Here is a 25,594-nt window from a genome sequence, read left to right as displayed (position 1 = left end):
GAAGAAACTGGAGAGAATATGGCAGCTCGTTTTTTTTGTTAGGTCGTCCTGGAGAGGCAGGGGAATGGGCTATGGGAGCTCTCATGGATTCTCCATACCTTATACTTTGAGTTCCTTGAAGTAGAGTGATCCAGAGCATGAATACCCTGAGACCTAAAATGAATGACCCAATAGGTTCCCTGCTTCCAGGGGCAGAGGAGTGGGGAATGCAACCCTCCCCAGGAGGGATCACGTAGGGCAAGGTGACTCATATTCACAGTAGTGAATTACCAAGCTCGCTAGCAGAAAAACAACAAGTAAAGGTCTCACCGTAAGAAAATGAGGTTCTAAGCTACTGGACTTCAGGAAGCTAAGAGTGCTTTGGAACTTCCGGAGAGCACAGGGATATGTGTGCCCTGCAAGGCTGCCCAGGCCTCCCCTAGGAGTGAGTCATGTGATGTTACAATAAAGCCTTGCACACACACACACACATCCCTTCCACCTGTCTCTAACCCGATCCCTGACATCTCTTAGTAAACTAATCCCTGAGACGCTCAGTTTCCTCAAAGCTTTCAGGCTAGATTGGAACCTCTCCATCTTTACTTCATGGGACATGCTCATTGAAGTGTGTCTCCTCCAGACATGAAACCCATGCTGAAGTCAGCTTACATCCAAGTAACTTCTTATGGTATCAGTTCTGCAAACGTCTCTGCCTTGGAAGTTTGAGACCAGGTAGGTCCTGGCAATGGGGGTTTGAGGCAGTTACCCATATGCTACTTCAAGGTAGAAGAGGCTGCACAACCTCAAACGAAGTCTCAGTTTCTCCTCTACTAACTGGAGAGTTCTGCCATTTAACCATGTATATTTAGAAAATGTCCTTAGAGACATCTGAATCACCATCCAACAGGTAGGGAAGCTTAATCGCAGTTACAGAAAAATGCTCTTCGCTTTTGTGTCAGAACAATAGTGATTTGTCCCCAACTGCATACATCACTTTCTTTCTGGATGTTTCTATTCTCTAATGGGATTGCCAGAAGCATTTCACAAGATCCTGAGTCAGGTAGGACTCTCTGATGGGTATATAGGGACAAGAAACGGTTCTAGGTTCCACAGTTCTCTGGGGATACTAGATTTAAGAATTGGAAAAGGCCCTAGAGAGTATCTAATCCAAACCTCAACATGTAACTTAAGTAATTGGAAGTACAGGGAGCCTCAATGATTGGTAAGGTCAAATAGATCTGTAAGCCAGGGCTGATATTTGAACCCATGCTCTCGACATGAGAGCCAGTAATCTTTCCATTACATATTACTGCCTCTATTATCTTTCCTGTTTTATAGATTTCAAACCCGAAAGGAAAAAGGAGCCAAGGAGCAAAAGAGTGAAGTACAAGGACAGAGACTGGAATTCCCTGTCTCTGAGTTCATAGCCTGAATTTTCATGGTTCTCTGTGGTTTATCAAACTTCACTGCAAAGGATTAAAATTTGGAGAAAACATGACGAAAGAATCTATAAGCCAGGTAATCATTCACATTCTGCCATTTGTACCTGGAAGTGAAACAGAGAAACACATTCTTTGTTCCCTTATGTTGAGGGACACGTTCTGCACTCAGAGGCAGGAAAAGTGATTTTGAATCTACTCTAAAACACTCTTCACTGCAGACTTATCACATTGGCAAGAAGCTTCTCTGAACCTCAATCAGTCAGTCTGTAAGAAAGTAACACTAACATTGGTACTTCCTCTTTAGAGGGCTCTTGTGAGTGTGGAAAGTGTTCTGGAAATCTGCAAGCAGTATATAATAGGATGGATTTGATGTTGAATTACAGCGATTCTGCTGTACCTTCTCTAGCCTGAAATGAATTTATTTAGTAGCTTGCAATACCTGGGAAAAGAAACCGACATCTCAAGCCATAGAGATTTATGATCTTCTTATACCCTCATGCTACTTTTCTGGACTCCAAGGTTTGAACATGGGGTTTCAGACTCCGTGCCTCAGCCTCTGTCCTTGGAGCTTGTTAGCATCTGAGTCTTGCCTTCCCTCCCTTGCACACGGTGACTAGCACAATATCTGTGACCAATTTGTCTCCCAATATCCTAAGAGTCGGAGTTCTACTCCATTCAGACCAAATGAGGTGAAATCACAGACCGTCAGAGTCATATCTTTCCATTCAAAAGGGAACTCAGAGATTATGAAGTATAGTCCCTTGTTTCAGCAAAGAAGATCTGGTTTGCCGTCCTGGGTGGTGGCCCTGGAGTAAGGAGGAGCGCTGCTCTGGTGGTGCTTGTGGCAACAATGGAGAGGGTATCCTCCTCACATTCCCAGGGAAGAAAAGAATGTTTGGGATTGTTCACACGTCAAAGCACACACCAGGAGAGGAATGAACATCTTTTTTTGGATCGACAAAGCTTGGAAGAACCGAAAATTTACAAGTGCCTGGAAATATCTCTGAAAACAGCTGCACAATACCCCTGAAGTGTGGGCCAGGACACCCTTCACACTGGAAGCGGAGACCTAATTTAACAAAGAGCCTCAAAGTGAGGGAAGTGGCTTGTATAAATAAGCAAATAAGGGGGGAAAATCGGAATATGAAATCTGACTTAGGTAACAAGACACATTAAAATATACAACCTGAAGAAGGAAACAAAATCGAAACTCCTAGACCCCAAGTCTCCAAGAAAAGTATCAACTGGCCACAGGACATGGAACAGCTCTCAAAGAATATTTCAAGTCAAGTAAGAGAAGCAGATGGAAAAGGGAAAAGAAATGAGAGTGATGGAAGAAAATCATGAAAAACAAATCAACAGCTTGCTAAAGGAGACCCAAAAAAGGATAAAGAATATAACACCTTAACAAATAGACTAAACGAAATATCAAAAGAAGTTGAAAATACCAATGACGAAAATGCATTAAGAAGCAGAAATTGCCAAATAGAAAAGGAAGTCCACAAGCTCACTGAAGAAAATAATTCCTTCAAAATTAGAACGGAGCAGATCAAACCTAATGACTTTATGGGAGATCAAGAAATTATGAACAAATCCAAAAGAATGGGAAAATAAAAGAGAATATGAAATACATCACTGGAAAAATAACTAATCTGGAAATTAGATTCAAGACAGATCATTTTAAAATTATTGGACTACCTGAAAGAAGTGATCAAAAAAGAACCTAGACATCATCTTTTAATAAATTATAAAGGGGGGAGGAGCCAAGATGGCGGAGGAGAAAGACACACATATGCTAGCTCTGAACCCACAGCCCATAAAATACCTGTAAAGAAGAACTCCCAACAAATTTGGGAACAGCAGAAGCCACAGAACAATGGAGTGGAGGAGATTTCTGTTCCAGGGAGCCCTGAAAAACCAATGCAAAAGGTCCATTGTGCACCACACCCGGAGCAGAGCCCTGCCTTGGCCCCATGGCACCGAGAGGAGCGGATCCAAGTGGGCTTTGGGGACAGAATCTCCGGCGGCCATGCAGGTCCCTCCACCCACAGGTGACAAGCGTTGGTGAGAGGGTCTCTTTGACTTGTTGAGAGGGGAGTGGGGTGTCCCCATAACTCAGGCCCCCTCGGGAGGCAGCAGCAGAGTCAGCAGAGGAGACAGCAGGGCACAGGAGTTCCCTGACGGAACTGAGCCCCGTGAGGCAGCCCTGCCCCCGACCCAAAGCCCTGAGGCTGGGAAGCAGCATTTGAATCTCAGACCCCAAGCTCTGGCTGGGTGGATCTGGAGGCGAGGTGGGTCTGGAGAGGACACTCAGAAGTCAAGTCACTGGCTTGGAAAATGCCCAGAAAAGGGGAAAAAAATAAGACCATAGAAGGCTACTTTCTTAGTGAACAGATATCTCCTCCCTTCCTTTTGGATGAGGAAGAACAATACTTACCATCAGGGAAACACAGAGAAGTCAAGGCTTCTGTATCCCAAACATCCAGAATAATTATTCCATGGGCTCAGGCCATGGAAGAGCTCAAAAAGGATTTTGAAAATCAAGTTAGAGAGGTGGAGGAAAAACTGGGAAGAGAAATGAGAGAGATGCAAGAAAAGAATAAAAAGTAGGTCAACAGCTTGCTAAAGGAGACCCAAAAATATGCTGAAGAAAATAACACCTTGAAAAATAGGCTAACTCAAATGGCAAAAGAGGTTCAAAAAGCCAATGAGGAGAAGAATGCTTTCAAAAGCAGAATTAGCCAAATGGAAAAGGAGGTTCAAAAGCTCACTGAAGAAAATAGTTCTTTCAAAATTAGAATGGAACAGATGGGGGCTAATGACTTTATGGGAAACCAAGAACTCACAAATCAAAACCGCAAGAATGAAAAAATGAAAGATAATGTGAAATATGTCATTGGAAAAACAACTGACCTGGAAAATTGATCCAGGAGAGACAATTTAAAAATTATTGGACTACCTGAAAGCCATGGTCACAAAAATAGCCTACACCTCAATTTTCATGACATTATCCAGGAAAACTGACCTGATACTCTAGAACCAGAGGGCAAAATACATATGGAAAGAACCTAAGGATCACGTCATGAAAGAGATCCATAAAGAGAAACTCCTAGGAACATTGTAGCCTAAACTCAGAGTTTCCAGGTCAAGGAGAAAATATTGCAGGCAAGTAGAAGGAAACCATTCAAGTACTGTGGAAACATAATCAGCATAACACAAGATCTAGCATTTTCTATAATAAGGGAGTGAAGGGCGTGGAAAGGATATTCCAGAAGTCAAAGGAACTAGGATTAAATGCAAGAATCATCCACCCAGAAAAATTGAGTACAATACCTTAGGGGGGAAATGGTCTTTCAGTGAAATAGAAGACTTGCAATTATTCTTGCTGAAAAAAGGGAATTTGACATTCAAATACAAGAATCAGGAGAAGCATGAAAAGGTAAACAGGAAAGAGAAATCATAAGGGGCTTCCTAAAGTAGAACATTTTACATTCCTACATGGAAAGACAATATTTGTAACTCTTGAAACTTTTCTCAGCATCTGGGAACTTGGATGGATTACTCACACACAACCACACGTACGCACACACACACACACACACACACACACACACACACACAGAAAGAGAACACAGGGCGAGTTGAAGAGGAAGAGGTCATATCTAAAAAAAGGTAAAAGAAGGGTGCGGGAGAAATATATTGGAAGGAGAAAGGGAGAAATGGAATGAGGCGAAATACCTCTCATAAAAGAGGTAAAAAAAGCTTTTTCAATGGAGGAAAAAGTGAGGAGGTGAGAGGGAAAAAGTGAAGCTTGCTCTCATCATATTTGGCTCAAAGAAGGAATAAAATGCATGCTCAATTTGGTATGAAAACCTATTTTAAAATACAGCAAAGTAGGGGAGAATGGGATAAGCAGGGTGGGGGGATGGTGCGAGGGAGGGCAAATGGGAGGAGGGAGTAATTAGAAGTACACACTTGAGGAAGAACACGGTCAAAAGAGAGAATAGAAGAAATGGGAGGCAAGATAGGATGGAGGGAAATAGAGTTAGCGTTACACAACATGACTATTATGGAAGAGGGGCACCTAGTGAATAGAACACCACTGCAGGAGTCAGGAGGAAGTGAGTTCAAATCTCATGCCAGAAACGTGACACTCACTAGCTGTGTGACCTTGGGTAAGCCCCTTAACCCCAATTGCCTCATCCTGGGTAATCTTTAGGCATCGTGATGAGTATCTGGTCCCTGGATTCAGATGGCTCTGGAGAAGAAGTGAGGCTGGTGACCTGCACAACCCTCACTCACTCAAAACAAAGTCAAATGCAAGTCACGTCATCAATTATCTGATGTCATGGTGTTCTTTCGCAATGAAGTATGAATACCCACACATACACACAGACACACACACACACACGCAGTGCACACTCACACTATGGAGGTCATTTGCCAAACTACACCTATATAGCGTATATTCAATTGCTTGACTTCTCAGTGGTGATGGGTGGGGAGGGAGGGAGGAAGAGAAGTTGGAACTCAAAGTCTGAGGAAAAAATGTTGAGTATTGTTCTTGCACACAACTAGGAAATAAGAAATACAGGTAATGGGGTATAGAAATTTATCTTGCCCTACAAGACAAAAGAGAAAATAGGTTTAAGTGAAGTGGAGGGATGTTAGAAGGAAGGGCAGGTTGGTGGTAGGGGTAATCAGAATGCTTGGCATTTTGGGGGGGAGGAGAGCGAGGGAGAGAAAATATGGAAGTCAAGATTTTGTGGAGATGAATGTTGAAAATTTAATAGAAACACTGTCAAATCATAGTCCCATCAAGACCCAAAAAACAGTTTGTCAAAGGAAAAGAAAAATAATGAGTGACTCTGAAAATTAATGTTGGTATCTAGATGAGCACTAGGCTGGAAATAAATTGCAAAACGCAGTTTTTCACTAATAGGAAGAGGCAGAAATGGAGGTAAACACTCCTGTGTGTGTGTGCATGCACTTGTGAACATGTGTGTGAACATGTGTGCATGTATGCACGTGTGTGTGTGTCAGAACCCCATGAATCTTAGTTTCAAGATTTTTGAATTGCTTTTCCTCACTTTGACTTAGCTCGATTTGTATTTGAATTCTCTTGAAATCCCTTACATCTATAATCAAAGAGAACATGAGTCTTGGTTTCCAGTTCTTGGAGGAAGGACGTCTCTGCTTCTCAGGCCAAGTGCAAAGAACTCTGGCCTCAGAATCAGCGAGGACAGAAATCAAGGTTGGCTTTGCCCGTCTTAGCTGGGGAATTTTGACCCAAATCTCTGTAGGTCTCAGTTTCTTCACAGTCCTTCCCAGCTCTGACATTCAGTGTTCTGAACCAGTTTGGTGTGTCGTGTCCTGCCCAAGATCACCCAGGTTACAGTAAGTGGTGAGCCCAACAGGGTGTCTGGATATTAGTGATGACTTTGACATGGTTGTGGAGGGTTGACATTGTTCATGGTCGCCACTAAATGGGGAGCTCCTTGAGGGCAAGGAATGTCTTTTGCCTCTCTTCCTATCCCCAGCACAGTGGCTGGCACTAAGTATGTGCTTAATCAAAGCTTGTTCACTAGTCCAATAACTTACTGAAGACATTCTTAGAAACCTTTGCTCTAAGGTCTTGCTCTGACATCCTATCTTCTCTATTCTTTTCTTTTTTAATTAATTAATTTATTTAACTTTTAACATTCATTTTCACAGAATTTTGGGTTCCAAACTTTCTCCCCCCTTGTCCCCTCCCGCCACCCCAAAACACCGAGCATTCCAATTGCCCCCATCACCAATCTGTTCTTTTCCTTCCTCCCTCCCCACGCCCTCCCTTTGGAAGACAAGCAATTCAATATAGGCCAAATCTGGGTAGTTTTGCAAATGACTTCCATAATAGTTGTATTGTATAAGACTAACTATATTTCCCTCCATCCTATCCTGCCCCCAATTACTTCTATTCTCTCTTTTGATCCTGTCCCTCCCCATGAGTGTCGACCTCAAATTGTACCTTCCTCCCCATGCCCTGCCTTCCATCGTCCCCCCACCCTGTTTATCCCCTTATCCCCCACTTTCCTGTATTGTAAGATAGGTTTTCATAGCAAAATGAGTGTGCATTTTATTCCTTCCTTTAGTGGAATGTGATGAGAATAAACTTCATGTTTTTCTCTCACCTCCCCTCTTTTTCCCTAAACTAAAAAAGTCTTTTGCTTGCCTCTTTTATGAGAGACAATTTGCCCCATTCCATTTCTCCCTTTCTCCTCCCATATATTTCTCTCTCACTGCTTGATTCCATTTTTTTTATGATATGATCCCATCCTCTTCAATTCACTCTGTGCATTCTGTCTCTAAGTGTGTGTGCGTGTGCATGTGTGCGTGTGTAATCCCACCTAGTACCCAGATACTGAATAGTTTCAAGAGTTACAAATATTGTCTTTCCATGTAGGAATGTAAACAGTTCAACTTTAATAAGTCCCTTATGACTTCTCTTGGCTGTTTACCTTTTCATGCTTCTCTTCATTCTTGTATTTGAAAGTCAAATTTTCTTTTTAGCTCTGGTCTTTTCATCAAGAATGCTTCAAAGTCCTCTATTTCATTGAAAGACCAATTTTTCCCCTGAAGCATTATACTCAGTTTTGCTGGGTAGGTGATTCTTGGTTTTAGTGCTAGTTCCTTTGACTTCTGGAATATCCTATTCCACGCCCTTTGATCCCTTAATGTAGAAGCTGCTAGATCTTGTGTTATCCTGATTGTATTTCCACAATACTTGAATTGTTTCTTTCTAGCTCCTTGCAATATTTTCTCCTTGACCTGGGAAGTCTGGAATTTGGCCACAATGTTCCTAGGAGTTTCTCTTTTTGGATCTTTTTCAGGTGGTGATTGGTGGATTCTTTCAATATTTATTTTGCCCTCTGGGTCTAGAATCTCAGGGCACTTTTCCTTGATAATTTCATGAAAGATGATTTCTAGGCTCTTTTTTTGATGATGGCTTTCAGGTAGGCCCATAATTTTTAAATTGTCTCTCCTGGATCTATTTTCCAGGTCAGTTGTTTTTCCAGTGAGATATTTCACATTATCTTCCATTTTTTCATTCTTTTGGTTTTGTTTTGTGATTTCTTGGTTTCTCATAAAGTCATTAGCCTCCATCTGCTCCATTCTAATTTTGAAAGAATTGTTTTCTTCAGTGAGCTTTTGATCCTCCTTTTCCGTTTGGATAATTCTGCTTTTGAAAGCGTTCTTCTCCCCATTGGCTTTTTGAACCTCTTTTGCCAATTGAGTTAGCCTATTTTTCAAGGTGTTATTTTCTTCAGCATTTTTTTTGGGTCTCCTTTAGCAGGGTGCTGACCTGCTGTTCATACTTTGCTTGCATGTCTTTCATTGCTCTTCTCAGTTTTTCATCCACCTCTCTAACATGATTTTCAAAATTTTTTGAGCTCTTTTTGAGCTCTTCCATGGTCTGAACCCATTGAGTGGGCTGGGATACAGAAGCCTTGACTTCTGTGTCTTTCCCTGATGGTGAGCATTGTTCTTCCTCATCAGAAAGGAAGGGAGGAGAAACCTGTTCACCAAGAAAGTAACCTTCTATAGTCTTGGTTTTTTCCCTTTTCTGGGCATTTTCCCAGCCAGTGACTTGACTTCTGAATATCCTCTTCACACCCACTTCGCCTCCAGATCTGCCCAGCTAGTGCTTGGGGTCTGAGAGTCAAATGCTGCTCCACAGCCTCAAGGCTTCCGTGGGGGTGGGGCTGCTATTCAGTGTGAGATCAAGTTCAGGTGCCCAGGTGGGGTCAGGGCTGCCTCACAGGCTCAGTTCCCTCAAGGGGTTTATGCAGACACCTTCAACAATGGATCCAAGCTCCTGCCTGCTTGGGGAGCCCCAGTGTGCTCCCGCCTGCACTGCTGCCTCCGGATGGGGCCTGAGTTATGGGGGCAGCCCACTCTCCTCTCGACCCACCAAAGAGACCCTCTCACCAACCCTTGTCCCATGTGGGTGGAGGGACCTGCGTGGCTGCTGGAGATTCTGTGCCTGAAGCCTGCACGGATCTGCTCCTCTCGGCGCCAGGCGGCCAATGCAGGGCTGGGCTCTGTTCCGCGTTGGCAGCGCGAAGAACATTTGCGAGAGGTTTTCAGGCTCTCTGGAACAGAAATCTCGTCCACTCCACTGTTCTGTGGTTTCTGCTGCTCCAGAATTTATTGGCAGTTCTTTTTTACAGATATTTTATGGGCTGTGGGTTTGTAGCTAGCTTATTTGTGTGTTTCTACTATGCCATCTTGGCTCCGCCCCCTATCTTCTCTATTCTAAGGTTATTCAGGCCCAGGTTTCACCATTTGGTTTCTAAAATTCTTCCCAATAGCTGGACTAGTATTAAAGACATACCCCAAGGTCAGGAGATAAAAGGAAAAGGAAAAAGTTTGCTACATCCCAAAATACTTAGAGCATCTCTTTTCATGGTAGCTTGAAGATGGAATCTAAGGGGCTGCTCTCCTACTGGGGAGTGTCTGGACAAATTGTGGTGTACGAGTGTGATGGACTACTGTGTCCTGAGAAATGACTAAATGGCCAGTTTCAGAGCATCCTGGAAAGACCTCAATAAACATACAGAGAGCAAAGTGAACAGAACCAGAACAGTTTCAACAGGGAAAACATTGTAGGGAAAACCAACGTCCAGATGTCCAAGCTAGCAGAGGAAAATTGTGAGTCCAGAACACTCAAAAGGAATCCCCCATCTCACTTTGACGAGAGGCTGACGAACTCCCAGTGCCAAGAAGAATGTATATTTTTGGGAGGGAACAAGACTGGGGATTTGTTTTGCTGCATTGTGCATGTTATGAGGAGAGAATTTTTCTTTTCATTTGTTTGGGACTGGGGCAATGAATGGAGGGACAGATTATAAATATAGATGAAAAATCAATTTTAAGAATTATTTCTTAAAAAAGATCCTTCCCAGCCCTTATATTTCACATTCTATCACCACTGTGGCTTTCACATTTCATTATCTGTATAGCTTGACAAAACAAATATTTGCATCATGTACTTGTGGACTACACTTTCACACCTGTAAGACCCAACTGTTAGATGTAGACTGAGGCCAGACTCCATTTCTGCACATGTCTAGTCCTCACTTAGTTGACCACTTCAGGTGTCCAGCGTCTCGAACAATGAAGCAGGTCTTCTCACCAGGCAACAGGCAGTGTCAGGCCCTTGGGTGAGCAGTGCCTCTCAATTTTCCTTCTCCAGTACCTGCCTAGGAAACCCCAAATGGATTCCCAGAGAGTTGGCCGTGACTGAAGAAGAGGAGTGGGGGACCTTGTACAAGGATGGGTTGGGAACAAAGGAGGTCTCCATATTCCACAAAAGTCTTCCACTTTTTTAGCTGGTGAATCAGGGAAGCCTTCCCAGATGTAGTGAGATATGACTTGGGCCTTGAAGAAAGAATTCAGTGGTCCAAGCAGTCCAGCTTCTGGGAGAAGAACTCATGATTTCCTAAAAACTGCTGGGAAAAAGGGAAAAAAATTATGGCAGGAATTAGGCACACACCAATATCTTATACTGCATACCAAGAGAAGTTCAAAATGGGTACATGATTTAGACATAAATGCTGATGCCATAAGCAAATGAAGAGAGCATGGAATAGTTCACCTGTCAGATCTACGAAGAAGAGAAGACTTTGTGACCAAACAAGAGACAGAGAGAATTATAAAATGCAAAATGGATCATTTTAGTTACATGAAATTAAAAGCTTTTTGCACAAACAAAACCAGTGCAACCAAGGGGAGAAGAAGGAAAGCAGAAAGACTGGACACAATTTGAACAGCCAGTGTTTCTGTAAAAGGTTTCTTTTCTCACATATACAGAGAAGTGAGTCCAATTTCTAAGAATACAAGTTATTCCCCAGTTAATAAATGGTCAAAGCATATCAACAGGCCATTTTCAAATTAAATAATTAAAACCTATCTATAGTCATATATCAAAGTGCTCTAAATCACTATTGATTAGACAATTACAAATTAAAACAAATCTGAAGTACCATCTCACACCCATCAGACTGTCATGGGTAACATGCCAGAAAAGGAAAATGATAAATGTTGGAGATGTGGGAAAATTACAACATTAATGCATTATTGGTGAAGTTGTGAAGTAATTCCACCATTGTGGAGAACAATTTAGAACTATGCTCAACGGCTACCAAACTGTGTGTACCTTTTAATCCAGCAATACCACTACTAGGTCTGTATCATAGAGATCATAAAAAAGGGTAAAGGACCCACATGTACAAGAATATTTAGAGCAGCTGCTTTTGTGGTGGCCAAGAACTGGAGACTGAGGGGATGCCCATCTCTTGAGCAATGGTTGAATAAGTTGTGGTATAAAAATATATGTTCTAAGAAATGGTGAGCAGGAAGACTTCAGAAAAACCTGGACTTACAGGAACTGAGGCTGAGTGAAGTCAGGAGAAGCAGAACTCTGCACACAGAGCAGCTGCAGTGTACAATGAACAACTATGATAGCCATAGCTCTTCTCAGCAACGCCAGAATCTGAGACAATTGCAAGAGACTCAGGATGGAAAATGCTGTGCACGTGCAGGGAAAGAACTAGCGGGTCAGAATGGAGATGAAAGCATGCTATTTGTGGGTGTATCACTGGCCTTTGCTTATGTTTCTTCTTCCACAACATGACTAATGCACACATGTTTACATCATTGTATCTGTATAACTTATGGGAGGCTGCTTGGCCTCTTGTGGAGCGGGGAGGGGAGGATAAAGTGACTGATAAACAAATGTGGAATTCAAAACCTTATTACCAAAAACAGAATATTTACATGCAGTTGAAAAAGGTAAACTACTATTTCCAGAAAAAGAAAATTGCAAGTCATTAATAACTACTTTTAAAAAATTTAATGGGATCACAGTTGCAGAGCTAGAAGAGGCTTCAAAGGTCACCTGATGGAGCCCCCTCCTTTTACATATGGGGAAACAGAGGCCAAGAAGTGAAATGAATTGTTCAAGGACACAAGCAGCAATATGTCTGGCACTTCATCAATAAGAGCTCATTGGATTCTCACAACCACTTTATGACACATTCTGATGCCCATTTTAGAGATGGAAGAGTTGAGGCTCAGCTTAAGTGACTTACCAGAGTCACGCACCCAGCGTCGTCCCCATGGGGACATTGAAATTCAGCCTTGCATTCCCCATCGGCTGTGGCCCAGGCTACCTCTCAAACACCAATGTGGAGGGAGCAGGTATACTCTGGGGAGGGATGGAGGGTGATGAACAGGCCTTTTGAACACTTCTTGGAAAGAGCTAGTTTCGTTGAAATTGATTCTGCATTTAAAAACAAATAACCCCCAAAGGAGAAAGGAGAGGAGAGACAAAAGTTGCAGGGGTACGTCTGGCCTCTTCCTTTCCCTGCCACATCCACGGGCATTTTGTGCCCACATGAGAGGCGATGTAAGCATGGTATTGTGCTGAAAACCCAGCAGTGAGGTCAGAGGATGAGTCCAAGCTCCAGCACTGTGTCTGGTCATGGAAGCAGTGAGGGGAGTCTGGGCCTCATTTTTCTCATCCTAAAGTGGTTATGGTTGTTGTCAAGGATGCAGGTGAAGCCTGCTGTAAGCCACAAAGCACTCCATCATCACCCTAAAGTATGTTCAGTCTTGTCCAATTCTGTAACCCCATTTGCGGTTTTCTTGGCAGAGATATTGGAGCAGCTTTGTCAATACCTTCTCCAGTTCATTTTCCAGATGAGGAAGCAGAGGCAAGTGGGGCAAAGTGACTTGCCCAGAGTCACTCTACTAGTGAATGTCTGCAGCAAGGTGACGAGAACCTGGGCTTGAAACCAAGAAAATCCCGGTTCCAGTCCTGCCTTAGGCATGAACCAGGTGCATAGAGTGCAGGGCGAGTCAAGGAGCTGCTGCCTGCCTTGGTTTCCCCAGCTGAAAAATGAGGATAACTGCATTGAGTTACCAGGCTTGTGAGGGACAGAATGAAATGACCTTTGCAAGGTGCTCTGTCAACCTTAGAGAGACATGTCATTGTTGTAACTATTAGTGGTATGGGCCTTAATCATCCTCCCTGTGCAGGCGTGCATTTCAGAGTTAAGATGCTGCAACCCACAGATGGGCTCCCATTTGGGCCACATTCTTAAAGAGAAAAGAATTTCTGAACATTTCCCACTGCACCCTGACTGCTCACCTGCCCCGATTCTAGGACTCTGAAAATCATCCAGCCCAAACTGGGAGGGTAGCACCACAGAACACAGTACAGGAGTGTCTGGGCTGGGGAGACCAGAGAACACAGGACACGGAACATGTGGGCTGGGGAGGGGAAGACAGCAAAAGGGGGAATGTCAGGACTGGGGGGGACCAGAGAGCACAGGATGAAGAAGGTCCCAGCTAGCGGGGACAATGTCTGGGCCAGGATGGCCAGGGAAAGGCAGAGCTGGATGGATCCTTGGAACCCGGGCTGTCAGGGCAGAAAGGCCTCTCAGAACCTTCTGTGGCTCCTTGAATGCTCCTGAGGATCAGCTGTCTCACCCCAGTGTCCAGCCCTACTTAACTCAGCCACCGCAAACCCACCCTTGGCACTTGCTCCCAGCCCAGGTCACGCTTCAGAGTTTCTTGATCAAGTACCTAGACCTTCCCCAAAGCAACAGCTCCACATCACATCCTGGAAATTTTTTCTTTATTAACTTAACCTTATAACCTTACCTTTTCTTAACCTGATGCTATAACGCTGGAACCTGACACCACCCTGGGACTAGGTACCTAGCAACCTAGCACTAATGTACAGGTAAGGGACTGCTGGCTTGGACACGTGGGCGCTGTGAGCACCGTTCTCCCTCGCGGCCACCCACAGCTTCTGGGGGTCTCAGTCTCTATAGTCCCCAGGCCCAGTTTTGACTGCACAGGATGGCCAAGAGGGGCCTCCCTGCTCCCATCTCAAGGTGTCTTCAGGCCATATGACAGGCCCCCAAAGCGCTAGGATTCTGGCAGTGGTGGGGAATCCCAGAAGGCAGAACTGGTATGAGTGTGGTAACGCGGTTGACTCTGTTTGAATATGTCCTCAAGGTCCGGACTAAGGATGGTGCCAAAGAGCTGGTCAGTGTCAGGAGGCAAGTAGTACTGATGGATGATGGCCTGCCTGAGCTGGGACCCTGGGGCAGGAGAGTCAGGGGTCACACCAGAAGATGCCACTCAAGTCCTAATGACTCCCCCCATCAAGGCTGCTCCAATTCCCTTCTCATCAGCCCCTGTACTGCCATTCCTCACAGCTCAGAACTTTCCTCCCCTGACCTCAGGCCCCAGGCTCTCAGTAAGCTCAAGTCCTCTCCAGGCACCTCAATCCCATCCCTTCCTCTCTTGTCCCTGAAGGAGCCTCCTGAGAGCCCACCCTGCAGCATGTCTCTTCCTTTGCCCTCCCTCCCTCCAATGAACTCCTTTCAAAAGTCAGATGCTCATCACTCCCTTCAAGTGCAACTGTCCCCAATAAACTTCTCAGTGCCAAATGGAACAGTCTTGGCTCTGCAGCAGATGGACCCCGGGCCACCTGCCCCTTGCCTGCTTCTCCTCTTTCCTAACGGACTTCTCTTCATCCTTCTCGATCGAGGCTCCCTACTGGGCCCCCTTCTCCTTTCTCCCTATACTGTCTCCTCTGGTGAAGTGGATCACTCCCAGAGCCCTCCCCTCTCTCCTGAGTGCCAGTCCCAAATCATCAACTGCCTATTTCAACAGCTATTTCAAACAGGCTGTCCCACAGGGTTCTCAGATTCAGAATATCTGACATCCAGAATTCTCTCCCCTCACGGATACCTCCCTCTTACTGTTGAGAGGACTGCCCACCTGGCTCACAATCTCAGCAGTACCCCCGACTCCTCACTCATTCTCCTCCCACATGGTCCATCAAGAACCAACTAAACCTTACACTATCTCCACTGTATCTGACACTGTTATTGATCCTGCCTCTCTCACCACTGCAGTTCACACAGGTCCCTGTGACCTCAACTGCATACTGCCCTCCCTGTGGGTCTCCCCTACCCATCCTCCACAAGACTACACAGGGAGTTTTCTAAAGGCCAGCAGGATGGACCACATCCCTCCCCTGTTTAGCCTCTAGATCAAATAGAAGTTTCCACTGACATTTAAAGGCCAAGCTTTACATCTTGTTCCCACCCTACCTTTCTAGACTTGTTAAGCACTGCTTCCCTTAGTACACCTCTGTCCAATCTAATGAGGGGTGTCATTTGAAATTAAGGGGGGAGGTCTACACTTACCAGTGGCCCAAGCAGGAATGGGCTTCCCGTGTTGGAACTCATCATCTGTGGAGTCATCACTATTCAGATCCATCCCACAATTGTCTGGGTTGGTCTTGGGCCCCCCCTTGGGGTCCTGGGGGGTCATTTCATAAGAGTTGCAAACCGCAGACTGAAGAAGAAAGGAGACCTCTATTATCTCTTCCTGGCAACTTGGGCTGCCAGAGCTGAAAGGACCTTTGATATGATCCAGTCCAAACCTTCCCCCTCCCCACTTCACTGATGAAGCGACTGAGATCCCGACTGGCCACAGGCTGGGAATAAGACTCAGGTTATGTCTCCACCTCTCTGAGGCTCAGTTTCTCGAACTGTAAAATGTGGAAAATTCACACTCAGCATCTAGCTGGGAGTCTCAGAGGAGATGATGTTTACAGAGACAGAAATCCCTGTTTGTGAAGAGTAAGTCTTGTGCCTGGCAGAGCCCAAAGACTTGTTTTCTGGGAATGTGTGAACTAACCCCACAGGGTTTGTGGGGCATCTTCATCTGCTTATGGACCAAGGACCAGATCACTGAGAGCAATGGGGAAGGCAGATGGAGATGGCCTCATCTTGATGTGTGTAGCTAAACCCTAGATAACACTCCTGAGGGCCAGGAGCTCTTGGACTTGACCACCTGCTGACTGAAAAAAGCCAAACGTCAATAAGTGGAATGGAAACTACAGTGCAGTCCCCTGCTGTCAGACAGAGCTGAGACAAGCCAGCAGAGCTTGGTTAAGCTGGAGGCTGACAAGCAGTCATTGGCTGCCCACACAGACCTCCCCTTGAGGAATTTTCCCAAGGCTTTCTTTCCCTGCTCCTCCTTGGAGGTCACAGAATGTTGAGGAGGTTCAGAGTTTGACCTGAGTGGGACTTTGGGAGATCATTAAGACCATCCCACTGCCTCACTTTGGAGAAGATAACTCTGGGGCCCAGAAAAGCTAAGAGTTCACGCAACAAATGCTGCATGCTGAAGGCTGAGCTCCAACGTGTTATCCTGTTTTGTCATTAGCCCCAAGTGGTCTCAGATACAGCCTTGTGCTGCATCATACAATGGTGACCATGCCAGCCCATTGAACCCCGGTAACGGTGTTGAGAAGACGGAATTAAATAAGAATTCATGTCAATGTTAAGATGTGGTTTCGGACAATCCAATTTTGCAAGGGGGAAGTGTGTAGAGACAGCAGCTCATGTGAAAAGGATCCAGGACATTCAGGGGACAGGAAGTTCAGGGTATATCAACAGTGACACGGCATCCCAGAAAGACAGGGAGAGGCAGGTGGGCAGGACTTCCAAAAACAAGGAGGTAGCCCTGGTGCTTCTAGCCTCTGCCCCTTACCAGGATCAGGCTACACCCCATCGTTCGATGTTGATAAACCAGAAAGTCCCCAGATAGGGACAATCCAATGCCAAAGGACATGGGACTGCTGAGCCTGGAGGAGAGAACACTTGACTTGTGTCTTCACTTCCATGCATGGTGGGCTCCTGGCTGAGACCACAGAGGGCAGAATCAGGGGCAATTGGGGGAGGCCACCCTGGGCACATCCAGACATTCAGAACTCTCCAAAAATGCAATGGGCTGGCTGATCAAGTGATGGGCTCACTATTCTTGAGAGATCTTCAAGCAGAGGCCAAAGGACCTCTTATCCTGAGCACTGGAAGAAGACCAAGTTTGGGCCTGGTGAGTGGCCTAACAGCCCCCTAGGAGCTTGCCTTTCTACGTTTCTGAGCAGTGAGATGCAGAAGGGGCCTCACCTGCACGTGCGTGGTCTCATCCAACCATCTGTCAGAGGCCCCAGCAGCGGCTGCCACCACCTTGGCCTCCTTGGCCTTCTTCTCCTGCTCCTTCTGCAGCTTCTTTGGCTCCTGCTCTTGGTGCTGATATTGCTCCTAGGGCCACAACAGCATTGCATCAGCCCAGACAACTGCCCAAGGCGCTGCCCCTCACCATTTCCCTGTCCCAGGAAAACTCGAAGAGCCCAGGGGCAGCAGCCTCTGAAGGGACCATTGGAGGAGGAGGTAAGGGCTAGGGCTGTAGCCAAGACCAATGCCCACCCCAGGTCCCACCTAGTGCTTCACCCTCTGCTACTTCTCCTCCAGTTCCCTCTGAAATCTCTCCAACGGGAGCAGAGAATGGAGCCTTCTAACTCAACCCAATGCACAAGGCTTTGAGGTCCACTGCAGGCAAGCATCATGCTGACAACCATAGACACAGGCCATGCCTTGTGAACTAGTGAGCTCCCTGCTGCTCTGAGGAGTTCGAGTAAAGGCTAGACAGATGACCCCATCAGGATGCTGTGGAGGGCACACCTCCCTCTCACAGAACTAGGGTTGACATAACCTCCGAAGCTCACCACACAGACGCTACCCAAGGGATCAATCCCCACTGAGTTCCAGCTCCCTCCTCGCACTGCCCTTTCTGCCGTCAACCAGAGGCAAAATCTCCCGATTCGTGCAGCTGGCTCAGCGTGGACTAAGAATTGGGAGAGTGGGAAGCATGGCAGTGGAGAGGATAGTGGGAGACAGCATTTTCAGGATGAGTGATACAACTGCGTTTGCTTGGTTCAAAAATTCAGGTGTCAGCCAATGTTCATCAAATCGAATAGACAAAAATCCTTCAAATGGATGAAACAAAAGTCCTTTCTGAAAAGATTCGGCCCAGAAATACTTTAAGCAGCGGCTCCTGAAGCACATTTAATGGCAAACTAGGGGGCTTTGGGAGGGAGCCAAGTCTCATGAGAATTCCCAGCTTGGGACCTCCCTCCACCACTGTCTGTCGACGTTTCTGGACCAGCTAAAAAAGGGCCCAGAGCACTGAAGATTTCGTGACCTGCCTGAGAGTCGACAATCTCTTGAAGGTAACAACACTCTGATCTCTCCCTAAACAGAGACTTTGGCGTGAACTGCCTTCCCGGGAACGCCATGCCTCCCAAGTTCAGTGGGTCAATGTGGGACAAAGCTCTCCTCGGAGGAGAGCCAGGACACCACAGCCCCGGACAGAAATGCTACCCCGTTCCCCAAGGCTTCAAGGCAAGGAACTCCCCATTCCCAGAAGGAGGACAATATGACCTCCTTGACTACTAATCACCTGCTGGGCTCTTTTTGGTCTCTAGAACATAAATGGAAAAGGCTGCTCCCCTTGCAGGAAGCATACGAATATTCCAAGATAGAATCACCTGCTTAACCTGGACACTGGGCATGGCCCTGAACTTTCTTACGAAGTAGCCAAGAAGGCCAGGAAGAATCTCACCTCAGGAACCCAGATTTAGGTAAGTGGGAGAACTCTCCCAAACCCCCACAGACCCACTATAGACAACAAACTCCTGGCCTTAGGATTTGGGGATCCTGGAGGCAGTATCCCTGGGTGGGCACAGGGAAACAGGGGAGTCTCTGCAGACCTCAGCACAAAATTATAGAGACAGCTGCCCTGCTCCCCCAGGCTCCTTTCCAGATTCCCTGAGGCTGATGATGGTGATGGGCCTTTCTCTGCCCAAGACTCAGGTTCCCTTCACCTTCATCACTCCAAGCCTGTCTCATGGCTTTCTCCCCACTTCAATTCCAAAAGACAAGTAAGTCATTCCTACAACTTTAAAATTCACTGGCCAGAAGGTTTTGTGGAATGCCCTTCAGGGCAGGGACCAGCACACACAGTGGTGTGCTCCTTAGACCAAACTCAAGTGAAAGGTACAACCTCCTTAACAGGGATCTCATAGACTCTGGGAATTAGGAATGAGACTTTGAAAACAGTTTTTCTCACTAACAGTAGCTGAAAAGGTCAATACTACCATTCTAAAGTAGGGAGCACTGTCGGCTACCATCGAGCCAGGATACAAGGGAAAATCAGGGGCAAGGCAAACCAGAGGGCCATTTGTTTCTTTGTTGGCAAGGACCCAGGATTGAGTCCTCAAGATCAAGGAGGGTCAGGCAGTGGGTCGTGGCTGCCAACAGTGCAAAGGGCATGCCCGGGATGACTCATTTGCGCTAGACCAGCAAGGGGGACAAGCCCTGCAGGGCTTGCAGTGACCCTGCACCAGCAACTCGACCTCGTGGGGCTGCCTTCCCCAGGGAGTTACTCTGCTGAAGTAAGCTAATCTCCTAAAACGATTCTGTATACAACCCACATGGAATGTTCAACTGAGCCTCAGCTTGGTCAGGACCTAGATTGCCAGGGTCAAAGCTGCATTTTCTCTACAGTCAAACCAAACCTCTGGCTCACCTACAGGCAATGCTTGATCTATTTGGACCCCAGTTCTCTGAGAAGGTCACCAACCAAAAACTGCATTCCCAGCTGTCCCGTGGAAGTCTCAGGCACAGGCCAAGCAGAGAAAGTTCTCTCATGGCTACTCCTGGCCCTAGCACTGCTCTTGGCATCGAAATAACGGGACGTGTTGTGCTTGATGAATGACTTCATAACACTGGGGTGGCTGGTGGAGGTCAGCGTCACGAGCATCTGGTTCTTCTGCACTATATAAAGGAACGTTTGTAGGGGCCCCACCACCTGCCCAGGGAGAGCAGGATGAAAGGCGTGGGCATGGTGCCAGCATAGCAGCAGCCAGGACAGGGGGTGTGCCTCACCTGCCTTACCTTGCAGCCAGGGCAGAGGGGGAAGGCTGTCTTGGTGCAAGGAGTGAGAGCCTCATCGTCCATGTGGTCCCATTTCTCACCCGGCTCACTGACAGCCTGCTTGTAGCTCCTCTTCTGCCTGTAGGGGCAGAAGCAGTGCCCATGGGGGCCCTGGGAGGGATGACAGCAGCCCTCTGCCACAGACCAGGAAGCCAGGCCCTGACAGGTGGGGTCTCAGACTTCCCCCTACCTCCATGTCCTGGACCTGGCACACTTCAACAATCACAGGCCTAGGCACTCACTCCTGGAGGGCTCTAGATAGGCCTGGGGAGGGACAAAGATCAAGTCCCCACCTACCCTCAGGGAACTATCAATCTTACAGAAACACCAGATGGCAACAGGCATCACACACACACTGCTGTGGAATCATATGTGTCTGATTAAATCAAATACAACTTTTCTAAGCACCTCCTCCATCAAAAAGCCTTCTTCTAGGTTCTGAGGCTCCAGTAGTAAAGACTGAGCAAGTCCTGCTCTCAGAGGCTCACAGCCTGCTGGGAATATCCACAGGGAGGAGTGTGTGTGTGTGTGTGTGTGTGTGTGTGTGTGTGTGTGTGTGCGTGCATGTAGGTCACCTATACATGGTACACGAGTTTATTTGGGGAGGGAGGGAGAGAGGACAACTCCCTCTTCACTGGAGCCCAAAATTCCTCCTGGAGCCACCCACCAAGGCCACAGGCAGCGTTTACTCAGGGTCCACCATCACTTTGTCACCAACTGAGCATCAAGAAAGCTTGAGAGGCCTTCCAATTCACCCATTTCACAAAGAAGGAAACTGAGGCCCAGAATAGTCATCTACCCAAAGTCCCACCAGTAATCTGAGTTCTTATCATCCAGAGAACTTAGGAAACGTCCTCCTCCTGTCCTTTCACTTGCCCCACTAACCAAACTCTTCTTAAAGGCCAATTCTGAGAATGAAGTTATTTTGGACGTGACAGCTGTGTGTCAGGATGGGTTGGGAAGGGACAAGATAAAGGCTCTCTGGCATGACTCTGGGACCCCAAGCTCATCTGGAAGGTGACTTGTCCCCAACAGCCTAGCCTGCCTTGGTATGTGTAGTCTGGAGGTTCTGAGAGGGGCTGAGTTTAAGTCTCTGGAGGGCTTTAGCATCACTGAATTCTTGGGACCCTTGGCCAGCTCTGGGGGCCATCCTGAGTGGCCTCTTCCTGTCACTTGCCCTCACAGATACCCACGAGTCATCCTACCTCATGCTTTGAGGAGGCTTCCTGGGCTCCTCACCTTGGTCCATCTTGCTCTCTGTGGAGAGAAGAAGATAATGGAGACCCATCCTTACTCAGAGCCTTTCACCCCCACTATCTTGTTAGATCCTCGTCACAGATTTAGGGCACAGAGGGATCCAAGTCATAGTATTAGAATTGGCCAAAGGAGGGGACCTGTCCGAGATCATGCTGACTCCAGGGCACTAGGCTGCCAAGTGACCCCCCTCACTTCTCCCTCCTGCCCAGGTGAGCAGGACAGGGTAGTCCATTGAGAAGCCAAGTCATCATCTGAAGTTCAATCCAAACCTCAGAATCAATTAAGTGGCCAACCTGGCATGACCACCGGGCTTTTGAATTCCCTGAAACGACAATTCCCCAGCACCCCCCAGGAATCCCCTACGTGACTTCCTTCTCCTCAGTCCTGTTCCATGAACTTTTCCTTCATCTGACCCAATGCTACATCAAGAAGCTAGAGCCTACACTCATACTTTGCATGCCATGCTAGAGCTGCTCCTGTTCCCAGAGCCTGGCAGCTAGTGTGGACCAGTCTGCCAGCCCCTGTGGAATGTGACTGCCCTATTCAGGTTCAGGCTGGCATTGCCATCCTCTCCTCCACAATTTCCTCTCTGAAGCACAATTCCATGCCGTCCTGACATCCCATTTGTCTTAGAGAAAAGCCAAGCTTTTTCTGCGGGGTCTGAGACATTACTGGTGATTGTCTGCTAACCTAATAGGTCTGCGCCTGCATGGGATATCCCTGAAAGGGATGGCCCTTATGAGATCATCTGTTCTGACTGCCCTTACTCTAGAATGAGGAAATGGAGGAATAGAGGCAGGTGCTCCTCCAGCAAACACAAAGTCAGAGCAGGTTGGACAAGGAGGCAGCAGGCAGACAACCACCAGCCCCAGAGTTTCCCCTTCCTTCTCACAGCCCATCACCCCGACAAGGCTTTACCACTGTCGCTATCTGCTTGGCTTCTAGACTCTAGTTGGGCCTGTGAGGACTTGCACACCAGGTCACAGCGGGAGCCCCTTTGGGTCCGGGGGCTTTCTGGTAAGTCCAAGAGAAGCTCAGTCTCTGGCTGTGGCTGTGTTCCTAGAGAAGAGGAGGCACCATCTGACTCGGTCAGGACAGGTGCTGCAACTTCTGGAGACGTTGACTGGGCTATCCAGAGTTTGGCCACAGACTGAGCAGGCCTCGTATCTTTCACCTTGGGCTCCTCAGGGAGTACCAGGGAGGAGGTCCCAGATACTGGGTCAGGGAGACCCCCACTCCTGCTTACCTAGGGGTCTTGCAGCCACACCAGCGAGACCTGGTCACCCTTTGGACTCCTGCGCTCCAGTTTTGTGCCTTTTCTTGACCACTACAGCCAACAAGCAACCTTCCAAACCGACTGTCCCTTTTGGAGTAAGGCAAACTGTTGGGGTTGCAGAATTCCATGGCTGTTGGGGAGAGAAGGACCAGTGGGGGAGGGAACGCCTAGGTCACTAAGGTTAGGCTACAGGAATGGCTTTGAAGCTAGACAATTGAGGTGTTGCATCCGGCTAGTTTTGTCACTTTACTACAAATGTGGCTCAAGCAAATCGTGTACCCATCCCTGTGCCTCAATTTTCTCATCTGCAAAACAAAGGGCAAGAGTAACTGCTCCTGCAGGTGCTAGAGCCCCAACCTCTTCAGACATTCAATCTATGAAATACCCAGAAAATAACTTTCTTGTCACCAAAGTTCTTGCTTCAATATGCCAAATGCTTCCAAATTGGAAACATAAGAATTATCTGAAGGAATTACATTAAGGGATGCTGGTTACCTTATGTTTTCCTCCTGCACCCTAAGAATGCTGGGAATGTTTCATCTGACTGACAGTTGAAACCTATACATTGCTCTCTCCATTTAGAATAGAAGTTCCTTGAGAGCAGGGACTACTTGGCACAGTAGTTTGCACCTAGTAAGAGCTTAATAAATGTTATTCATTCATTCCGCAGAGAAGGACACTCTCTTTCCTTTGTACCCCAGGACTTACAGTGCCTGGTATACAGTCAGCACTTAATAAATGTTGCCTTACTGTGTTTGCCTTGCTACGATCTTGGAACAAAATGTATCTTGAGTTGTTCCTAAGACTATTCTTCTGATCTGTTCCCATTCTCCCCTGTGTCCACGATCCAATAGTCATGTCTTTTTTCCTTATGATTCTTCAGTGTTTTCCTTTCTATTGACGTCTTAAATCCTTTGCCCTTTTTGTATCCTCAGAGCTTAGCCCAGTGCCTGGTAAGCAGAAGGTGCTTAATAATTGTTTACTGATTGATTATCCCATGCTTACACATAGCCTCACATGCCACAAATCCTTCATGATCCTCTGTACTCAATTTGGCATTTTGAAGAAGGCGGTCTACACTTTTATTAGACTTACCAGCTCTAACACACCTGTCATGTGAGCATTTGTATGATAGTCACCTATGCTATTGTCTTATGCATTTAATAAATGGATATTTCTATGACTACTGGAGCCAGTTCTTTGCTAGATTTTCTATCTTCCTCAAAGCACAAGACCGTGCCCTGCCCATACCTGTAGTTGGACCAATACTCATTGAAAAAAAATGGATCTTTTATGGATTTCAGTCTCATCCCCAAACCTAGGAGTTTCTCTGGTCATTCAATTGGACGCTTTGAGGAAGAATCCCAGGAAATACAGATATGACTGCCAGAATATTCCCCTGGTTTGACAATGAGAAACCTGAGGTACAGACGGCAAAAGTGACTTCTACCCACCACACAGCCCATCATGAAAGCCTGGTAACTAAATGCTGTTATCCTCATTTTTCAACTGGGGAAACCAAGATAGGCAGCAGCTCATTGACTCGCCCTGCACTCTATGCACCTGGTACATGTCTAAGGCAGGACTGGAACTGGGGTCTTCTTGATTTCGAGCCCAGGTTCTCGTCACCTTGCTGCAGACATTCACTAGTTGAGTGACCCTGGGCAAGTCGCTTCGCCCCGTTTGTCTCTGTTTCCTCATATGTGACATGAGCTCGAGGAGGCCGTGGCAAAGCTGCTTCAATATATCTGCCAAGAAAACCGCAAATAGGGTTACAGAATTGGACAAGACTGAACATACTTTAGGGTGATGATGGAGTGCTTTGTGGCTTACAGCAGGCTTCACCTGTATCCTTGACAACAATCATAACCACTTTAGGGTGAGAAAAATGAAGCCCAGACTCCCCTCACCGCTTCAAGGTCCAGACATGGTGCTGGAGCTTGGACTCATCCTCTGACCTCACTGCTGGGTTTTCAGCACAATACCATTCTTACATTGCTTCTCATGTGGGCACAAAATGCCCGTGGATGTGGCAGGGAAAGGAAGAGGCCAGACGTACCCCTGCAACTTTTGTCTCTCCTCTCCTTTCTCCTTTGGGGGTTATTTGTTTTTAAATGCAGAATCAATTTCAACGAAACTAGCTCTTTCCAAGAAGTGTTCAAAAGGCCTGTTCATCACCCTCCATCCCTCCCCAGAGCATACCTGCTCCCTCCACATTGGTGTTTGTGAGGTAGCCTGGGCCACAGCCGATGGGGAATGCAAGGCTGAATTTCAATGCCCCCATGGGGACGACGCTGGGTGTGTGACTCTGGTAAGTCACTTAAGCTGAGCCTCAACTCTTCCATCTCTAAAATGGGCATCAGAATGTGTCATAAAGTGGTTGTGAGAATCCAATGAGCTCATGTTGATGAAGTGCCAGACATATTGCTGCTTGTGTCCTTGAACAATTCATTTCACTTCTTGGCCTCTGTTTCCCCATATGTAAAAGGAGGGGGCTCCATCAGATGACCTTTGAAGCCTCTTCTAGCTCTGCAAATGTGATCCCATTAAATTTTTTAAAAGTAGTTATTAATGACTTGCAATTTTCTTTTTCTGGAAATAGTAGTTTACCTTTTTCAACTGCATGTAAATATTCCGTTTTTGGTAATAAGGTTTTGAATTCCAAATTTTTTTATCCATCCCCTTGCCCTCCCCTCCCCGCTAGACAAGAGGCCAAGCAGTCTCGCATA

At 46.6% G+C, this 25,594-nt stretch overlaps 1 protein-coding gene across 4 annotated transcripts; it reads right to left on the bottom strand.

Moving 5' to 3' along the window:
* Positions 1-10,372: 10,372 nt before the first annotated feature.
* Positions 10,373-23,096, bottom strand: LOC140522159 (inner centromere protein-like). 4 transcript variants are annotated; one of them, XM_072637279.1, is made up of 6 exons: positions 22,836-23,096; positions 21,538-21,589; positions 20,285-20,411; positions 17,465-17,599; positions 15,695-15,845; positions 10,373-10,915 (listed from the first exon to the last, which is right to left on the bottom strand). In XM_072637279.1, the coding sequence occupies exons 2-6, from the start codon at positions 21,579-21,581 to the stop codon at positions 10,896-10,898; spliced, it is 477 nt and encodes a 158-aa protein (XP_072493380.1). In that variant the 5' UTR covers positions 21,582-21,589; positions 22,836-23,096; the 3' UTR covers positions 10,373-10,895. The 4 variants fall into 4 exon arrangements, with proteins under 4 accessions (XP_072493380.1, XP_072493381.1, XP_072493378.1 ...); XM_072637280.1 differs by having other exon boundaries at positions 10,373-10,912; positions 22,836-23,094; XM_072637277.1 differs by lacking the exon at positions 10,373-10,915 and adding an exon at positions 14,066-14,578 and having other exon boundaries at positions 22,836-23,065.
* Between the last annotated feature and the right edge of the window lie 2,498 nt (positions 23,097-25,594).

Source organism: Notamacropus eugenii, chromosome 2 (genome assembly GCF_028372415.1).
Source record: "Notamacropus eugenii isolate mMacEug1 chromosome 2, mMacEug1.pri_v2, whole genome shotgun sequence".
In the NCBI taxonomy this organism is placed as follows: Eukaryota; Metazoa; Chordata; class Mammalia; order Diprotodontia; family Macropodidae; genus Notamacropus; species Notamacropus eugenii.
This window is presented reverse-complemented; position numbering and strand designations above follow the sequence as displayed.

What these genes read in the sequence shown, in the direction of transcription:
- LOC140522159 (XM_072637277.1), bottom strand. Translation starts at nt 21,581, where the DNA reads ATGGACCAAGGTGAGGAGCCCAGGAAGCCTCCTCAAAGCATGAG. An exon ending in CTGGCTGCAAGGTAAGGCAG is followed by an intron (nt 17,600 to 20,284) that starts GTGAGGCACACC and finishes TTGTGGCCCTAG; the next exon opens with GAGCAATATCAGCACCAAGA. An exon ending in ATGAGACCACGCACGTGCAG is followed by an intron (nt 15,846 to 17,464) that starts GTGAGGCCCCTT and finishes TTTCTTCTTCAG; the next exon opens with TCTGCGGTTTGCAACTCTTA.